Source organism: Pleurodeles waltl, chromosome 7, assembly GCF_031143425.1.
Source record: "Pleurodeles waltl isolate 20211129_DDA chromosome 7, aPleWal1.hap1.20221129, whole genome shotgun sequence".
NCBI classification, from domain to species: Eukaryota; Metazoa; Chordata; class Amphibia; order Caudata; family Salamandridae; genus Pleurodeles; species Pleurodeles waltl.
Genome location: NC_090446.1, coordinates 1,040,186,274 through 1,040,204,479, shown reverse-complemented (window position 1 = coordinate 1,040,204,479; position 18,206 = coordinate 1,040,186,274). Strand labels below are relative to the sequence as shown.

Here is an 18,206-nt window from a genome sequence, read left to right as displayed (position 1 = left end):
GCAGATGCATTTGGCTATGCAAATAGAGGACACACATTTTATTTAAATTTTAATACCCCCATAGTGAACCCTCATAAAAAATCCAAGGCTGCGATGATGTCATTTTAATTCAAATATTGATATTTTAGTGGTCATGCTCCTCCCACAGGCAACAGTAAATTATTAAGAGCTGCGGATGGGAGTTTCTGGGAAGCTCCGAATTCGCTCTGCACTCTCAGCCTTTAGAGGATGGATGCAACATTTTTGCCAAGTTTAATCTCCAACCAAGGAATAAATAAGGTATGATTTATTAAAGTTTCTGCTTTCTGTATTTAATTTTAAATGCACTTAAAACAGCACCACCTGTTAGAAGGTCCAGCTAAGATGAACTCAGTTCTTATAGCAAAAGTAATAGTTTGACCCAAATGCAAATAATTAAATATCTCAACAATAGCATACAGCAGACAAATACACTTAAAAAGAAGAAAAGTCCATGGTACCACAGAAAAGATAGAAGGTGGATAAGATATCTTAAGCAGTTTTATATGATAACCTTTGAACTTCGCCTCCCGACCTTCTGCAAGCAAATTGTTCCATCTGGAGAGTAGCGCTGCTGTAGTCAACATAATTAGTGGAGACACCTTTCAAGCACTGTTTTAAAGGGGATGGTTCCACTCAGAAGTTCTTATTGCACCCAACAGCTTTTGGGCACAGAATTACCCACAATACAACATCACATAATCATCTACTCATTTCTTCCAAAATGGAACCCAAAGGCCTTCATTGCTCTGCCTTGCTTAAACATACAATACATATACTATAATAACCACATATAAAAACACACACAACATACACTTGAATGGGATTAGGTGACAAAATAGGGTATCTCTCACTCCATATTAGCAAGACACTCTCAGCCTGTACCAAATTATTCATGGTTAGTGAGAAAGAGAAAACATTTAATTACAGAATAACGAGTAAAGATCTTTAAATGATACCTTTTTTATTTCACCATCTCTCCTTGTGCAGATCCCAGACCCTGTACCATAGCCGGGACACTCCAGACTACGTTTAAAAGGACTGCCCTAGGCTTAGCACTCAAAAGACTAAAGTTGTTAATGTTTAAATGATGTGTAAACTTGGAAATCACATTTAAACTGTTATGTCTGGATATGGAGCACTATGTATAATTTTGTTTCTCTCTACAGCTTACATCCTCCAGTTGCTTGTTATCCCAGAAAGATTTCCCCCCAATATGCTCCAAACATCCTGCATGCCTTCTTTTTCTGAATATAGCCTCTTCTCAGTCTTATGCCTGCCTTAATCTTTTTTTATGGTATTTTGACAATTGGCTGATACCTCATTTGATAGATCAAAAACCTCTCCTCTTTAAAACCCTATCCCTCTAAACTAATCAGTGGCGGCTCCTCTGTGGGACTGGAGGAGCGTCGCCTCCCTGCACTACTGTGCAGAAAGCATCAAAAATAAAATGGTAATAAAATGAACGGTAATAAAATGATTTTATTACCATTTTATTTTTGATGCCTTCTGCCAGCAAAGAAAGAGCGAGGGCAGGGCCAGTGTGTCACTACTGCCAATGATTGGCAGCAGTAAGGAGTGGCCCCTTTGTTTGAAGTGCGCATGATGGTTAGCCAAACCAACATGCGCATTTCAAACCTCTCCAAACTGGCTGTCCTGGACAGCTGGGATGGAGAGAGGCACAGGCATACAGTGCCTTTTGGAGTATGGAGCAAGCCCGCTACAACCAATCAAGACACTTTTTTCATGCTACTTAACAGCATGAAAACAGTAACAGTGTCCTGATTGGATGAGGGAGTTGGCTGTGGGCTTTGCACCCTGAGGACATGCAGCTGAACATCGAGTGAGTTAAGTTTTTATTTATTTTTTATTTATATCAGTGTGCATGTTATGTGTGTTTGTTATGTATGTTATTTGTGTATGTTACATTATATTATGTGTGTATGGTATGTAATAATATGAGTGAATGTTATGTGTGTATGTTGTATTTTTTAGCGCCACTTCAATTGATTTTGCTTTCAGCCTCCACTGAAACGAACATTACCTAATATCCGCCATCGCATCTATCTATCTCACCAGCCATTCACCTGGAACCGTACAGCCCTCACTAATGATTACAGCTAACTAGAGTAATATAATACTTTACAAAGTAACTGGAGTAAATGCATGATTTTGTTTTCTTAAGACCACATGACTAATTGCAGTAATCAACAATGACCAGTAGATTAACCACTTATCTTGGGTTCTGAAGTAGGGTGCTACTCGCCATAAAGCACTTCAATGCACTATATAAAAACAATTTCATTTTTTTTCAAAAGTGAACTTTGCTATTGAATGTTAACACTTGGTAGTCTGCATCTTTCACCCTCCTTGCTGTTGAAATTCGGACAAGACCCCTGAGGGGAGGGACATCAAGGGGTAGCTTGAGAAGGCACTGCATGGGAGCCAAATTGCTGTGATGAGCCCAAGAAGATGAGTAGGGGTGAATGGTTGATTTTGGGAAGGCAATGGGAGTGGAATAGCCAGCACATAGGAGATGCATTCTAGACCTAGATTTCTGATATGCTTATAGCCCATTTATTGCAAAACATGTTGCGTGAGGGTCCGTTAATAGAATATGTTAGAAATTGGGTTTCTGGTCTTCAGAGTATGCACCCTGTACAAGCAGGAACCACAAAATCAGTCAGTGCAAGCCAGATACACAATGAAAAAATGGCCTGCATTCACCCTTTGGTTACTTGGCACGGAGCAGTCAGGCTAATCTAAAGAGGCAATATGTAAGGTATTTGTGCAACACAACACAAAGCAGAATAACACAGTCAAAACGCCTCAAAAAACTCAACTCCAGGCTACAAAAATAGACAGTAACTTTATAAATAAATCAAGACTAAAATGACAAAACTCTTATAAGCAGAAGTCGAGTTATGATTTTTTGAATAATAAAAAAATTCCAGTGCTTAGAAGCAGTAAGCACCAATAGGGGTTATCCAGTCACGCTGGACTGGGGCAACAGTTCAGGCAAACTGCAATAGAACGCAGACCAGGAACAAAAGCTACGCAGGCTCAGTGAATAGAGTACCTTGATTCTGGTCACAACAGCGAGATGCAGGGGTGCAGACATGTGATGCATCAAGTTCAAGTCCGCAGTCGATGATCAGTGATGCATTAGTTTTCTTCAAGTAGTGATGGTGATGCGTCGGTTCTGATGACGAGATGCCGAGCCAAGCTGGTTCCGAGTTGCGATGCGCCAGCTTTCTCAATGCAGTCGAGGGGTTGCATCGATCTCTCTAAGCTGCTGCGATAGATATGTGGATCAGAACATTGGGCTGTCGATGGTGAGGCATCTGTTCTGAGAGCGATACACCGGTCCGACTCCTACAGCAGGGTTGATTTGCAGGTTCTGCTCCAAGCAGACTGGAGATGCGTTGATTTCTCTGGTGCAAGTATCTGAATCTATTTCTAGTGAACCAGGAGCAGGGGTAGAGAGTTTGACATCCCTGAGTACAAAGCAACAGTGGGCGAGCCAACAAGCCATTGGAGATTACGTTGGTTGCAATGCAGAGGTCAGCTCTCCTTAAGCAGGGTCAGAGAGCAGCAGGGCAGCACAGCAGAAAAGTGGGCCTTCAAGGTCAGCAGGTCCAGCAGAGTAAGTCTTTGATGCAGCACAACAGTTCTTCTGGCAGAGTTCAGTTGTAAGTCAAGAAGTGTCTGATTTGGTGGTGTCAGAGACCCAGTACTTACACCTGTTGTTCCTTTGATATTGGGGGGGGGTTCAAAGGAGGGTATTTGAAGTACACAGAGGCCTTTCTTCTCAGCCCTGGCTCCAGACTATCAGTAGGGAGAAATCAGCCCTTTGTGTGGAGACAGGCATTGCCTATTCAAGCATGTCAGCCGCTCCCACTCTTCCTGCTCAGGAAGAGCCCTCAGAATGCAGGTGAGTGCTCAGACACACCTAATATTCCTGTATTTGTGGCTGTCTAGAGGGAATGCACAAGGTGTAGCTGTCACACACCCCATACATGTATTGGAGACAGGCAGCAGGCACACAGAGCTGTAAGAGCAGAGAAAGGCCCACTTCTTAAAAGTGGCATTTCTAAAATAGTAATGTTAAATCTGACTTTAACAGTGAAGAGGATTTATCATTACCATTACAATGACATGAAACCTGACACAGCTACTCCCTCTCAATCTGGACGCACAACTTAAAAGTGTAATAAGGAATTCCCAATGTTAACCTAAGAGAGGAGTAGACCTCACAGCAGTGAAAACAAATCTAAGTGTTTTTCACTACTAGGACATGCAAAACTTAAAGGTACATACCCTATCTTTTACTTACACGGCACCCTGCCCTATGGGCTACCTAGCATCTACCTTATGGGTGACTTAGAAGTAATAAAAGGGAAGTTTAAGGCTTGGCAAAATGTTTTAAATGCCCCGTCGAAGTGGCAGCAAAACTGCACACAAAGGCTCTGCAGTGGCACGCCTGAGACATGTTTAAAGGGCTACTTGTGTGGGTGGCATAGGCAGTGCTGCAGGACCACTAGGCGCATTTAATTTTCAGGTCAGAGGTGTATGGTATACCCCTTTACACAGGACTTGCAAGTAAATTAAATATGCCAACTGTGTATATACCAATGTTTAAGTTAGAAGGACATGCACTTTAGGACTGGTCAGCAGTGGTAAAGTGCTCAGAGTTCTAAGGCCAACAAAAAGATTCAGTAAAAAGATGAGGCAAGTAGGCAAAACATTTGGGGGAAGACCACCCTTAGGCAGACATGTCTAATAGTGTACCTCACTGAAGACTGTATAGTCAGCATGTATCAAACTACCACCTGTAAATTATTGAGTCACATAATTGCTCCTTTGTGCTCTGTATATGCAACGATTGGAAAAGCTGTCAAATGTTTTTGTTTGGTTGTATAAAAACTGAATATAAAGTTAAAAAAATAAATTCATATTTTAACTAGTGAAGAGACACAAGATAATCTGTTTACTTTATTGGGAACACTTGTGCCCCATTCAATGCCAAATATACACTAGTCAAGTATAACTTCCTCAGTATGTGCATCTTCAAGTGGAAAAGCTTTGGATTAGCCAGTCAGTCTGGCCCCGGCAAGCTGGTGTGATGGATTTTTTTTTTTTTATTATTCATTGCAAGAATATGCCAACAAAATAAAATTAAAGAAAACATATCACCACTTAACTCTGTCAACCATATGTTTATAATTAAAAATATAAAAATAAATAAATGAACTACTCCATATAAGTTAAGTAGCACTGTATAGCTGCTTCCTAGCAAGCAGGTAAACTCAACAGATGTATATAAACATTTTTTTGTTTTTATGCATTTCATAAGAAAATGTCATTCTTCTTGGTGCAAAGAAATGTAAGCACAAATGGATAACTAAAAATAAAATATTATAAAGAATGACGAGGAAAGAAACATTGGCAACGTAAAGTATTGAACCACCAACCCTAGTACTCGCAGTGTAAGAGAGCCAGTGATTTAAGTGAGCTATCGCATTGCCCCACTACTATGGTGGGCGGAAGGTACATGTGAAGGACAGCTAAACACACCAATGCGTGAAGAGGACAGATCAAAAGCCCATCCGTGTGTGTATTATGTATTTTTTATTTATGGGTTTTTTGTTAGAGTAGACTATTAAAACAATTACGAATAGCTCCACTGACACAGGAAGACAGTTGAAGATCAACCCTTCCCAAACGAGGACCAGATAGAAGATATCTAAAGCCAATTCAGTAACGGACTCTGGCATGAGGGTCAGTTAAGAATCCTTAGCAAATGTTAGCTGGGACCCCTCGTTACAAGCTGCCTCATCAGCACAATAGGTATTTGCCTATTTTTCTCTTAGCTTGCTCCATGTTGTCACCCCAAAACGTGTTGTCATAGTAGCCATACTTTACCCAGGACTGAATGATGCCCTCTTTTCAAATGAAGAGCATGCACCTGAAAGACTGCACTGCGCCTGTCCTTGCAGCGGATAATGGCAGTGGCCGCTTTAAGACTTGATTCAACTTTAAATCTTGTCCGCCATTTCCAGGCTCCTTGTCCTTTAGAATTAATCTTTGAAAATCCAAGGCATCACAATTCACTTCCACCATTACTTTCATATTCTCCAGGTTCTGACACTTTTGTACCCATCGCACGGTATTAAACGTGCCTTACATTTTGAAAAGAAAATATCACCCCTCCAACAAACCGAAGATTGATTGTGTCAGCAAAGCAATGCCTTGGCCACTGCAGAGAACTACTCCACGAGCATCGATGATTCCAGTTAAGTGCTGATGCCAGACAATATAAGCAGAACCTCAGCAACACAGAGCTGGACTGGTCATGTATCCATCCGGCATGGCCTTGGGGGGCTGAAGCCGATGGCCACTACTTCTATCTCAATCATGCCAGGGCTTAAGGCAGAGGCACACTGGGGACAATAAGAAAGACCGAGAGGGAGAATGTAAAGAAAAAGACAGGAAAGAACAAGGCTGAAGGGAGTAGAAGCTTGTTTGAATATTTTCGACATTTTTGACAGAGCTCCTTTCGTTCTCAGGCTGGCCTTGCAGCATCTGCTGTTACTTCCAAAGGGGACCGTTTGTAAAAGTGCCATAGGTGCTTGAAGACTAGGGTGTCTAACATTTAAGTGACCGAACTGGGCTTTATTTCATGGTATTAATGGCAGCCTAATTTCCCATATCATATGACCGAGAAATATGCATTAAGAGACTTTGAAAAAGTTTGGTTAAATCGTTAAGTCTATAATTTTTCTATCCAAAGTAGACTTTAGTAGACTTTTGCACACTTTAGTAGACTTTTGCACTCTGTTGGAGTGTAAATTCCTTAAATGTTAACTGAGTGTCACACAACTGTCACTAATACATAGTGGGGATAGTTTTGTTGGTTTCAAACGTACCCTACATTCAAGCAAACATACACTTACTGAGCTTACAAGTAACTCAGATATTTTTATATTAGACCTAGTATCTCTTTGTCAGAACAATTTGTTTTGACGTGATGCACAAAGACATGGACTACTGTAAATGCCAGAAGAGCTGAACGTCCAACAAAACTTCCCACAGGATATATCAATGAAAAGAGCCTATATTGACCTATGACTGACTTCTTGAAGCATATATTACCTCTGGTGCAATGTAGTCCGGCGTACCACAGAAAGTTCTCGTTGTTACTCCATCACACATATGTTCTTTGCACATTCCAAAATCAGCAATTTTAATGTGTCCTTCTGCGTCCAGCATCACATTGTCCAACTTCAGATCTCTGGGAAGAAACATATTGTAGGTGTAGTTATTGAAAGCTGATATTGAGGTCTGTAAAAAAGTGGCACATGAATAGCTTACCATGTTTTCTTTACAGTAATGTTAAGTGTTCTTTACATTTAATGTAAAGTTTTAATTACAACTGTTATCTTGTCACTTAGGGCCTGATTTAGAGTTTGCCAGAGGGCTTATTGTGTCACAGCGGTGACGGATATCCCGTTCACTGAAAGATAAATCCCATTAAATCCTATGGGCTTTATATTTCGGCTGACGGGAAAGTTGTCACCGTTGTTTTGGAGTAACCCCTCTGCCAATCTCTAAATCAGGACCTGAATCTCTAAATAACATGTCAGATGAAACAGTTGTGACTTCTCTTCTGAATGGCTTGTTTCAATTAAAAGACGTCTGCATTTTTGTGAAAGGACTTAATAGGCACATCAGGCAGACATCGGAGGTGGCAGGATCTATCTTGGACTATTCAGATAGAATAGCTAATATGCACAATGCACCTTGTCATACTTCAGATATTTTCAAGAGCTAAGCAGGTGACAGGTTACCACTTTAAAAGTGGAGAAGATCTAATGAAGGGATTTTAAAAGTCAGATTCTCCAATACTGTACTGCGTTTATTGCTCTTAAGATCAACAAAAATATTTAAATACACAGATACAGATACCCACACATATCTATCTATCTATCTATACAACAACAGTGACATAAAGGTCATACATTGAATGAGAAATGCAACAAACACGAGGGAGGATGAGGAGCTCAACAGTGTTGCAATGAGAAGAGCGATGGATGAAGGGGGAAAGGAGGAAGTGAAGTAGAGGAAACAAGAGGTAAGACCAGGGCGGGAGGGGGTGTAGGAAAAGAGAGAAGGGGCAACCACACATATAATACATGTATACATACCTATGCAGACGTACAGAGTATTATAAGATATTTTTATGTGGAGGTGAGGTTAGGTGGAGGTGGCTACAAGACTAACTAGAGGCAAAGCCTTGACTGGGTCAAGATGCTCGTTACTTCACCTACCTCAAAGCAAGCAAAACATAACAGATGTCTCCCAGTAAATCTGTAACAAGCTCTCAAAAGTGCTTACCAATCATACAGCTTGACATTAAGAAGCTGCTAATCAGCATATGAAGGCTTCACCTTCCCTCCACCCCTTCCTCTTACAAAATAAATCTCTCAAGGATGGGTCTATTGTTTCAGGAGTCTTTGATGTACCAGCTGGGCAGCAGACAAATTAACTTTCCTAGTGGGGCAGATTAAAGCACGAATCCCATTGGGGATGGCTGGGGATAGCATATCAGTAGAACAGACAGCTAATATGTGACCTAGAAATGGTTAGTTAAACGCAAGTCAATGACATTTGTACCCCAAGCCAATCAAAAGTAATATTTTAGGTACAATTTTTCCAAAGTTCAAACCAGTTTGGACACTACATATTTACATTTCAGACAAAAATAAGGCTAACGTTTCTTTTTAGCTTCACAAAAGCTTTCGGAGGTCAAGACAACTTAAGCTGTGCCACATCTGTGACCGTGCTACCTGTTCACCAATATCAGGCTGAGTAAAAGAAACATCTTCCTCAATCACCCTGCACACTTGCAGACACACTCATTATGAGCAAGACATGTGGTGGGCTAGTTTTATTTTATTTTATGGTTGATTATTATGCTAACCTATGTTTCTGTGTATACAATTAGCATAAAATGAGCTACCTGTATTGCATCAAAGTATAGTTAAAGGCATAAATGCCTATCTCTGGTCTATAAAAGGGAACAAGGATTTGAGATTCTACATGTTAAAGCAAGTCTTTTTTTGTTTCTATAAATGCTCAAGGTATTGAGGCTTGTGGGGATGATAGTTTCTGGATAGGACAGGCCTCATTAGATCAAGACAGCCAACAAAGATAGGAAGGCGCAAATAATCATGCCTCCTATAGTAGTGCATAAAAGTATCTAGAAGGATGGTGAGAGGGCAGAACCACATATATCTCCTGGCGGCCATCCAGTCAGTGGGAAGATGCAAGGCTAACAGGAAGCGCATTGACAGGGCCCTATCTATCGCCACAGGATACCTGGGATCCTTAGTCTCCTCCTACACACTATCCTACAGTATCCAACAGGGAGAAGGAAGGGATTCTTGGACCCTATACAGATCTCTCCACTTGCATGATACAAGAAGATTGGAGAAAAGACTTACATATGTCACTTGATAACTTGAGACACTTGAGCTACAATGAGCAACCAATCCTGATCATTATTGAAAACCCACATGGTAACTAAACAAACATTGCTTCTGATGGACTCGTCCGCTAAGTGACCACTGACACACGTCTAACAAGAACCTATAGGGCTGATGTATTCTAGTCATGCCTTTTCAAAGTGAGAATCTAGCTGGCAGCCTAGTTTTCTAACAGCGTTCAGAGAGTTGGGCATAAAATATAGAGCAAAAATTAAAACATGTCATAACCCAGTCTCTTCTCAGTGCTAAGTGATGAGTGGTTTGTAGAAGCGCCAAGACATTGCACAACATGCAAAAGAAAAATAATGCTTTTGAGCATATCTTATATTTTGAGAAAATTGTACTTGTATGAATTATTGCTCTTCCTATGTTTTATACTTCTCTATTGCTGCTGGATGCTTGAACTACACCAGCTCCCAGGGGCCTCGTTCACATCTACAGGGTCTATACCATTTGTACTACTGTGCACATTTTGCATTCAAAATACTATGATCTATACCTTCAACTCCATTGTAAAATTACTCATCATAGTGTCTCTATATTTTTGATGGACAAAGCATAATCACTGAACTATTGCTGTACTTAAGAAGCATATAGACTTAAAATGCACTCAAATGCTCACAGAGCAAACACAAATTAATTAATATTAGCACGAAAAATATCATGTCAACGTGCATAAGAGAGGTTTTCAATCACGTCTAAACTTGACTTCATGTAATGACTGTCACAGAAGCTAGCCCATATCCCACTGACATCAACATGCTGTGAGCTACATCCACAACTGACAAAACTTATCAACACCAAACTGATTACATTTCCAAACATAGGGTAACTTCATTTTCCTTTCCAGCTGTGAAACAAACATGTGAACATGAGGACTCTCTGGGGAAGATGTAACTGTTAGAAACATGAAGAGAGATCTGAATCCACTTACCTGTAAACAATGCCTTTCTTATGGAGAAAGAAGAGCCCAACAGAAATTTCTGCTGCATAAAACCTGAAAAGTAAAAAGAAGCAGGTGAGACCAATGTACGCGCATGGTCTTCAATTGTGAGCCCATTCTAATGAAGAAAATAATTCAAGATTCTATGGCTTCCCTCACTTGGGTAATCCTTGGCTTGGCTTTCAGTGTGAAGAGCAGCAGTGCATTCTAGAGGGCTTGACATCAAATGATATCATAGTTACATTTAAAAGGCAGCACTGCTCAGAGGCATTGAAAACCCACCTACTTAAGGCCATCTCTCTTGGTATGTAAATATTGTCACAAAAGTTGTTCAAGAGGCTTGTGTTGTACATTCCAGTGCCTGCTCTTGCTTTAATGAAAGACTGGCCTTAGAGTTGTTCTGATGGTCCTACAAGTATACATTTGCCATTATATTCTAAACACCCATCTCTCATCAGCATGCTCATGGACCGTCTGCCACTGTTATGCACTAAAGTGCAGGATGCTAATGTGCACGCGCCGCATGCCCTTGAATTAGGTACACATATTGTGCATTTCCCTCCTCAATTAGCATAATCTTATGTGATTGGTGAAATCATGGATAGGGTCTTTCATTATGCTGTCTAATATGGGATACCTAAAAGTAACTTAACTAGAAATGGTAAGGGCATGGAGTGTAGTTTTACATATTAAGTTCAAGGCTAGATTGGTCATATGAAACACAGCTAAAATCCCCAGTAGGCGTGAGAATCAGCATTTGCTTCATGGCTGGTTGGGCTAGGAAACCCTAGCACATTCTGCCCTTAACAGAGCAGTGATTTACCAAAAGTAATTGACCTATTCTTCTGATAAATACTAACCTCATACGTCACGCCTTTGGAACAAATACTAAAGCAGCAATCTGTGGATCTGTGAAGTGACTCAGATCAAAAAGTCCTGCAGGGTCTTGTGGGTGAAATGCCCCTTCTGCCAGAGTTAGCTGTCAAGACAGTAGTACTTTGTAAACGTATGCACTGATGCCCGCGTTACAGCCTGACAAATATCCAGGACAGACACTCTGTGTGCCAGGCAGTTATAGGAACCTTGGCCCTGATGGAATGGACCCCCAGTCCTTTTGGGACTGCGTCTTGGCTAGCATGTAGCAGATCTTAATGCAGAAGACTATCCACCTGGTCATAGTTGTTTTCTGCACTGCCTTGCCTTTCTTTGTCCCAGAGGCCCCCCACAAGGAGCTGATTATGGTCTTTGGTATAATCAATGAAAAAAACTTAGTGCTCTTACGGGGTTCAAACAATGGAGTCTTTAATCCTCTTTCTAGGGGTGATAAGGAGCAATAAACATCAAAAGTGTGATAGACTGTGACAAGAAAGGGAGTAACTACCTTTGGGAAAAAAGGTCAATCTAGTCCTCAGCACCAGTTTGTACAGAAAGAAGGTTGTGTAGAGGAGAAGGACTGAAAGAGCCTTAACCTCACTCACACGATGAGCTCAAGTTATCGCAATGAGAAGACAGTCTTCAAAATCAGAAGACGTAAAGGACTAGTGTGCATTGGCTCAAAAATGGTTCACAATAAAAATCAGGACCAAATTAAGATCATCCCACTGTGGCTTCACAAAGGGTTTAGGAAGAAACATGAGTTAGACCTTTTCAAATCTCATCACAGCAGGTAATTTAAACAAGGAATCCTGGACAGCACAGTATAAGGATGGCCGGCCGAAAGGATGACATCCACTACTTCAGGAGGCCCAGGTGAAAAACTCCACCCTGCTGCTGTGACAGAAAAACCATCTGAAGTGCCAGCCTGATTGGAGGATAGATGCCTATGCCCAGAATTAGGTACCACAGTCTCCTGGTCCAAACTGGAGCCCAGAGGATGACTTGGGCCTGGTCCTTCCTGATATTCGTCAGGTCTTGGGGCAGGGATGGTAATAGCAGGAAGGCATATAGGAGTCCTGTGCTCCACTCTATGCGGAGTGTGTCTCCCACCAAAGTCTTCCTGGGAACTCCAGCATGCAAAAGTGCCAACATTGAACATTCTTGCAATGGTGAAAAGATCGAACCAGGGTTTTCACCACTGCTAGAAGACACCCAGCACCACTTCAGAGTGCAAGTGTCATTCATGACCTGCTAGGTTACAACTGAGTTTGTCCTCTCTTGCATTTAAAAGTCCTGCCATGTGGTGCACGACTAGGGAAATGCCCATTTGATTTGTCCAGTTCCAGAAGTGCAGGGCCCCATGGCACAGAACCCAGTATTTTACACCACTCTGCTTGTTGCAATACCACATTGAGGTGGCATTGTCCGTGAGAACCTAAACCAGCCTCCTTTTGATGGATGGTAGGAAAGCTTTCAATGCAAAGCAAATAGCCCACAACTCTAACAGGCTGATGTGGAGACAGGTCTCCAACGGAGACAAGAGTTCTGATTTCCACCTCTCCCTGATGACCTCTCAAACACAGCAGTGATGCATCTGTCACCACCTTCAGCACAAAGGGCAAGCTAAAGCGGCTTGGAGGCAGCTGCCAGAGGAGTGGAGGACTTGGACGTTTGCTGTCCCTGCTGGCCTGAACATTGTCTACTGGAACCCAGATTCCAAAAGGACTGAGGTGCTTCCTGCTGAGATTCTTGTTTCCTGTATGCAAAACCTCTTGTGAGGCATCGAAAGGGGAGAAACTGTTGGGAATATTGTCTTGCAGGCGTGGAGAGAGTAGGAGTGTGCTGTGGCAGTACTTTCTTTGAAGTGCTTTAGAGCAGAATCGGCCTTCTCACCAAATCGGCGAGACCCATTAATAAGCATATACATTACTGATACCTGAACATTACCCTAGAAGCCTATGGATCTCATCCATGCGTGGTGCCCACACCATGTTAGTCTCAACTGCTCTGTTTAGGCAGTCATTAGTGCCCAGTTTTGATCTTATAACATATTTGATGTGCCTTGATCATTCTGAATAGCTTGCATCTGTAGGCATGGAATTCCTGTGGGACTACCACCAAGATCTCTGGGACCATTTTCTAATAAGTGGGAGTAACTACACAGCAAGCAGCTGTGCTGTCTGACCGAAGAGCGAGGCTAGCTGAAGGAAACATTTGTTTCCCGAATGCCTCAGTTTTCTTTGACTGTCTGTCTGGGGATGGTGGGAATGAGTTGGGATGCTAGTAGATGATTGAACTACCAGACTCTTAGAAGGAGGATGCTGCATCAGGAAAGCAGGGTCACCTGGACCATGTATTTAAGGTTGTGCCACCAGTCTTTTTTTAGGTGGGCAAGAGCAAGGTTTAACCACGGTGCACATGAGTGTCAGCCAGGACTTATTTGAATGACAACAAGGATCAGACTGCAAAACGTTAGTAAGAACACATCACATCAATATAAGGCAACTGTAAGTCCTAGACGTCAGCTGCTTGTTTGATGATTACAGCAAACAAGGCTGTATCTTCCTTTCAAGGGCCAGGGTGAAAACCCAACCCTGTGTCAGGGGAAGTATCACAGTTTGTATGCTGGAGGGTGGATCTTCAGGAAAGATACTGTTTTGTCGGAATCCTAATGAACTGGGTATGGATGCATTGGAAGTGTTCTAATATCGACTTTGGTCATTGTCAGGAGAAATTCAGTTCAGAGTCAGACAGGACAATAGAAACAGCATCCTCCTTCGGTGTCAGTAGCATCAGTACTGGCATCGACATAGATTTTGGTGCCAGGTATGGAGTCCTTTCTGGAGTCAGAGCTGAACTCAAAATGGATTCAGGAAGAAAAGATGTTACCGAGGCCAGATCCATAGGTGGTAACCCGTCTGTAGGCCTCAGTAGATCCATGGGGCCCAAAGTTGTGCCACAGGGAGCTGGCAGGGTGCCTAAAATACACAACATGTCTTCTTTGAAAGCCTTAATTAGTTGCGAGTTCACCAACAGCCCCGGAAATTTGGAATGCTTTTGGTCAGCTGTGAAAGTGGTTCATTATTGGAAGACCAGGTGCAAGAACAGGGGGCACCTTGATATCCTTCCCACTTCACACAAAGAGAACGGAGAGACAAGGGTGAGTCCAGCTTGGCCTTCTTATACTTCTTATTAGATTCTGACTTTCCCAAAGACTTGGACCGCAATAAAAGCCTGTCACAGGAACAGCCCCAACAGCTGGAATGGGTCTGCATCCTCGACTTAAAGTGGAAATGGGGTTTAGATGACTTTCTTTAGTGTCCCGTGACATACAACTTATCTCAACATGGAGTCATGGCCTGAAACTAAACACCAAAGACACACCTCATAGGGGTCTGTCATGGACATCTGTTTATGACATCCCTTCAAGATTTAAACCCTATAGTTTTAGGAGGGGACATGCTCCCTTGCACACTGTAGGGGATTGTGAGGAAAAAACCATGTCAACTGATGACAAAAGTTAGAAAATAGCTCCAGATCTGTGTAAAGCATAGTGAAAATGATTTAACATCAGTGCTAGGGTGGCGTTTATATGCGCCTCTTTCGGAGTGGGATGCTGTAGATACAGAGCTGCATGGCACCACATAATATGCTGAAAAAATCTTCTGGAGCCAGTCTGAGGCCTGGGGATATTTTAAAGGTGAGGAATGTGTGGTTATCCATCAGAATCTGTTTTTCCCACATTAGCAAGTGTTCCTATCAAAACACCGTTGTGGTTTAACAGTGCTTTCTTCTTAAGCTCTAATTTCCCTACTGTATGCATGTCTGATGTGGTGCCATTTCATAAGGAAATCCTCCCAGGGTGATTTTTGTTTTCTGTGACAAGAAGTATTACAGAAGAGTAACAGACTTAAAAATCAACATTAAAGAAAAAGCATAAAACCTCCTGGTCTGATGCGTCTCATAGCCTGTGCTCATGCACTTTTGTGCACTTCCTTCCAAATATAAAAAAATGATGTCCTCTGGTAATGAAAAACTAAAAGAAAGCAGCTCCTGCATCTGCTACCATCTACTGCAAGGCTATGTTAACTGCCACATCATTGCAAATAAGTGAAGGCTTCCTTTACAAATCTAGTTATAGGTGCAGCACGGGTGCAGGACCTTGACAAGTGTGGGCCTGATGCATAATGCCCTCTCTGCCTCCCTAGTGCAGTCATAAGAGAATCACACTCACAACTACATAGAAATACTTCAATTGCATAGCCCGATCTTCCCAGTGTCCTCTCAATTATTGTACTGCAGAATGTATGATTATCTGACTACTACTATGCCCGCTAGTATAACAAATGAATTAACTAGTAAGAAGAAATGTGTTAGATACATTACTCATAGAATCATGTATGAGGATTGTTATGACCTATGACAATCTGTGTCGCAAATAGATCTTTTGCATTTGCTCTTGTACTAAACATGCAGGAGGAGTCAGACTGGGACAAGTAATAGGCCTGTGCATTCACAGGTATAGGAATCATGGGAGAGAGGGGGATTTATGCCCCCCTGTATTTTGGACATGGGGGACACACATTGGACAATATCTCCCATACCACCACCCCAGGGTTTGAAGCGTAAACTGATGAATCAACAAAGGCAGACAGCATGTCTCTCTAAAGTGACGCCGCACATCGCCTGAGTTTCCCTGAAGTACTGTAACCTAAAGAGCAAACTCTGTGGAGGCTCTATGGCCTCTTTTCTTTTGTTAATTATTTAACTGCAGTCCTCGAGATGTTGAACCTCTCCTGAAACCATACTTGGTGTAAAGTCAAGCAAGCCAGAAGCGTAAGAGAAAGCCGGAAATGCTATCTTATGTTAATGAAAATTTCCAAACACAAAAATACACCTTTAAATCTCATGATGACGCCCATGTATTGATATGTGTATGATGTAGGCTTGATTTAAGATATTATATAGTATCTATTGCCAAAATATAAATGTAGTTAGGTCAGACATTCCATAGGAGGAGCATTTTTTGCTTTGCTCATTACTTGGGCTCCATTTGACAAAAGGAATTCCATTAAAAAAAAGTTTATCCACCTCAGCTTCTTCTTAAAAATGTTTGGGGGGGACCTAAAACACATACTCCTTATTCAATTTGCCATACAAATTTTAGACAGTGATACAGAAGAAACAGCTGAACAGAATTACACCAGATTTGGTAGAAAACTAGTTCTTTACTCAAATAATTTGCTTTTGTGATTTGGTGTAAATCTGTTAAGCTGTTTTTGGGAAGCTGAGGTTCAAAAAATAGTGATATCTGAAGAAATACTGTGACCACCATTACAGGACACGAGGACATGGTCCCTGTGTCCTGATATAATAAAATTCGGTATAGGGGGCATTCTAGGGTACCTGACTCCCTGGCCTTTAAATCAAAAGAGAAAAAAATGTGTGCTGCTGGTCCTTCAGCACACCAGAGGCACTCTGCAAGGCTTCCTATAAGAACACCCCCCCCCCAAAAAAATAGGGCAAAATGTATGGTGAGGTTCCATGAGGAGTTGGCCGTCCATGGAAGGTCAGCCTCCTGCACCCAGGTCCCACACTGCACACAGCCAAAAGCAGTTTACCGAGGGGAGTTGGCCGCTTGTAGAGGTAGGGCACAGGTCCCAGCCATTGGCCAGGTCCAATGGACGACCCCACACCTTGTATGGCCTTCAGCTCAAGGTGGACTGGCAGTCCAGTGGGGGGTGGTTCCCAAGGTGAGGACCAGCATTCAGCTGCCACGCACAGTCAAAAGGTATGCTCCGTGAGGGAGTTTGGTGGCTCACTGAAAAAAAGAGTTTATAGTGACGTTATAGTTAAATATGGTAATAAAATCTTACTTTACTAAGGAAAAACCTTAGCAATTCACTGAAAAAACAAAAGTTAAAGTGACAGTTATAGATAGGTATGGTACTAAGATTTTAGCTTACAATAAAACCCTAGAAATTCACTGAACAAAAAGGTTAAAGTGATGATAGCCAGGCCTTGTAATAATATAACAAGTATTGTTTTTGTTTTAAAAAAAGATCACCAGTTATAGATTATTGAGCTAACTATAACTTGTGCCACCGCCATGCACTGCTTATGACCTCACATAGTACAGCACTCATGTTCGGTGACATCATTGATGACATAACATCATCCAACCTATGGCTGTTCAAGTTGCTCTATAAACCAGTACAGCATTTCAGATATGAAAGTAAGTACTAAATGGTACAAAATCACACAAAGCATAAATTACCCTTCAGGCACACAAGCCCCCTAAGGCAAAGACAACTCCTCCTATGCACAGTCTTCACCCTGTACTAAACACTTTTTTGGATAGATGACCTCAGGTTTGTAATCAGACGCAGGTGGGGAACAGTCTTTGCCCTTTTAACAAGTCTTTGTGGAGAAGCCAATTCTTCCAGAAACTGTAGCCCCATTATGCAGCCAAGCACCAAGTATGCATAGCCGTTGCCCTTTACTAAACCCATTGCGGACAGACGACCTCTCATGGGCATGAATAACTCACATGTAGGAAAGTACCTACGGTGAACATTCTTCCCCCTGTGCAAAATCCTTCCATAGAGAGCTCACTCCCTCTAGGCGCCCCAGGCCCCTTAGGTGGTGAAGGCCCTAATGCACCCAGCAGCCTTCACTGTGCACCAAACACTTGGCAGGTAGCTAGTCACTTGTGTGGCAATCAAGCATACAAAGGTGGGAAAGTACCTGGTGTGTTCAGTTTTCACTTTTAAATTTCAAGCAGAATTTTTCATGCAGAGTTCACTGCCTCCAGGCAATCA

At 41.9% G+C, this 18,206-nt stretch overlaps 1 protein-coding gene across 2 annotated transcripts in view; it reads right to left on the bottom strand.

Moving 5' to 3' along the window:
- Positions 1–18,206, bottom strand: part of PRKCA (protein kinase C alpha) — a 1,238,381-nt gene that overhangs the window by 148,298 nt on the left and 1,071,877 nt on the right. For both annotated transcript variants that reach the window (XM_069199886.1, XM_069199888.1), the window contains 2 exons: positions 10,501–10,563; positions 7,174–7,312 (listed from right to left, as the gene is read on the bottom strand). In XM_069199886.1, the coding sequence (XP_069055987.1) occupies positions 7,174–7,312; positions 10,501–10,563 (202 nt within the window). The remainder of the gene's footprint in view (positions 1–7,173; positions 7,313–10,500; positions 10,564–18,206) is intronic.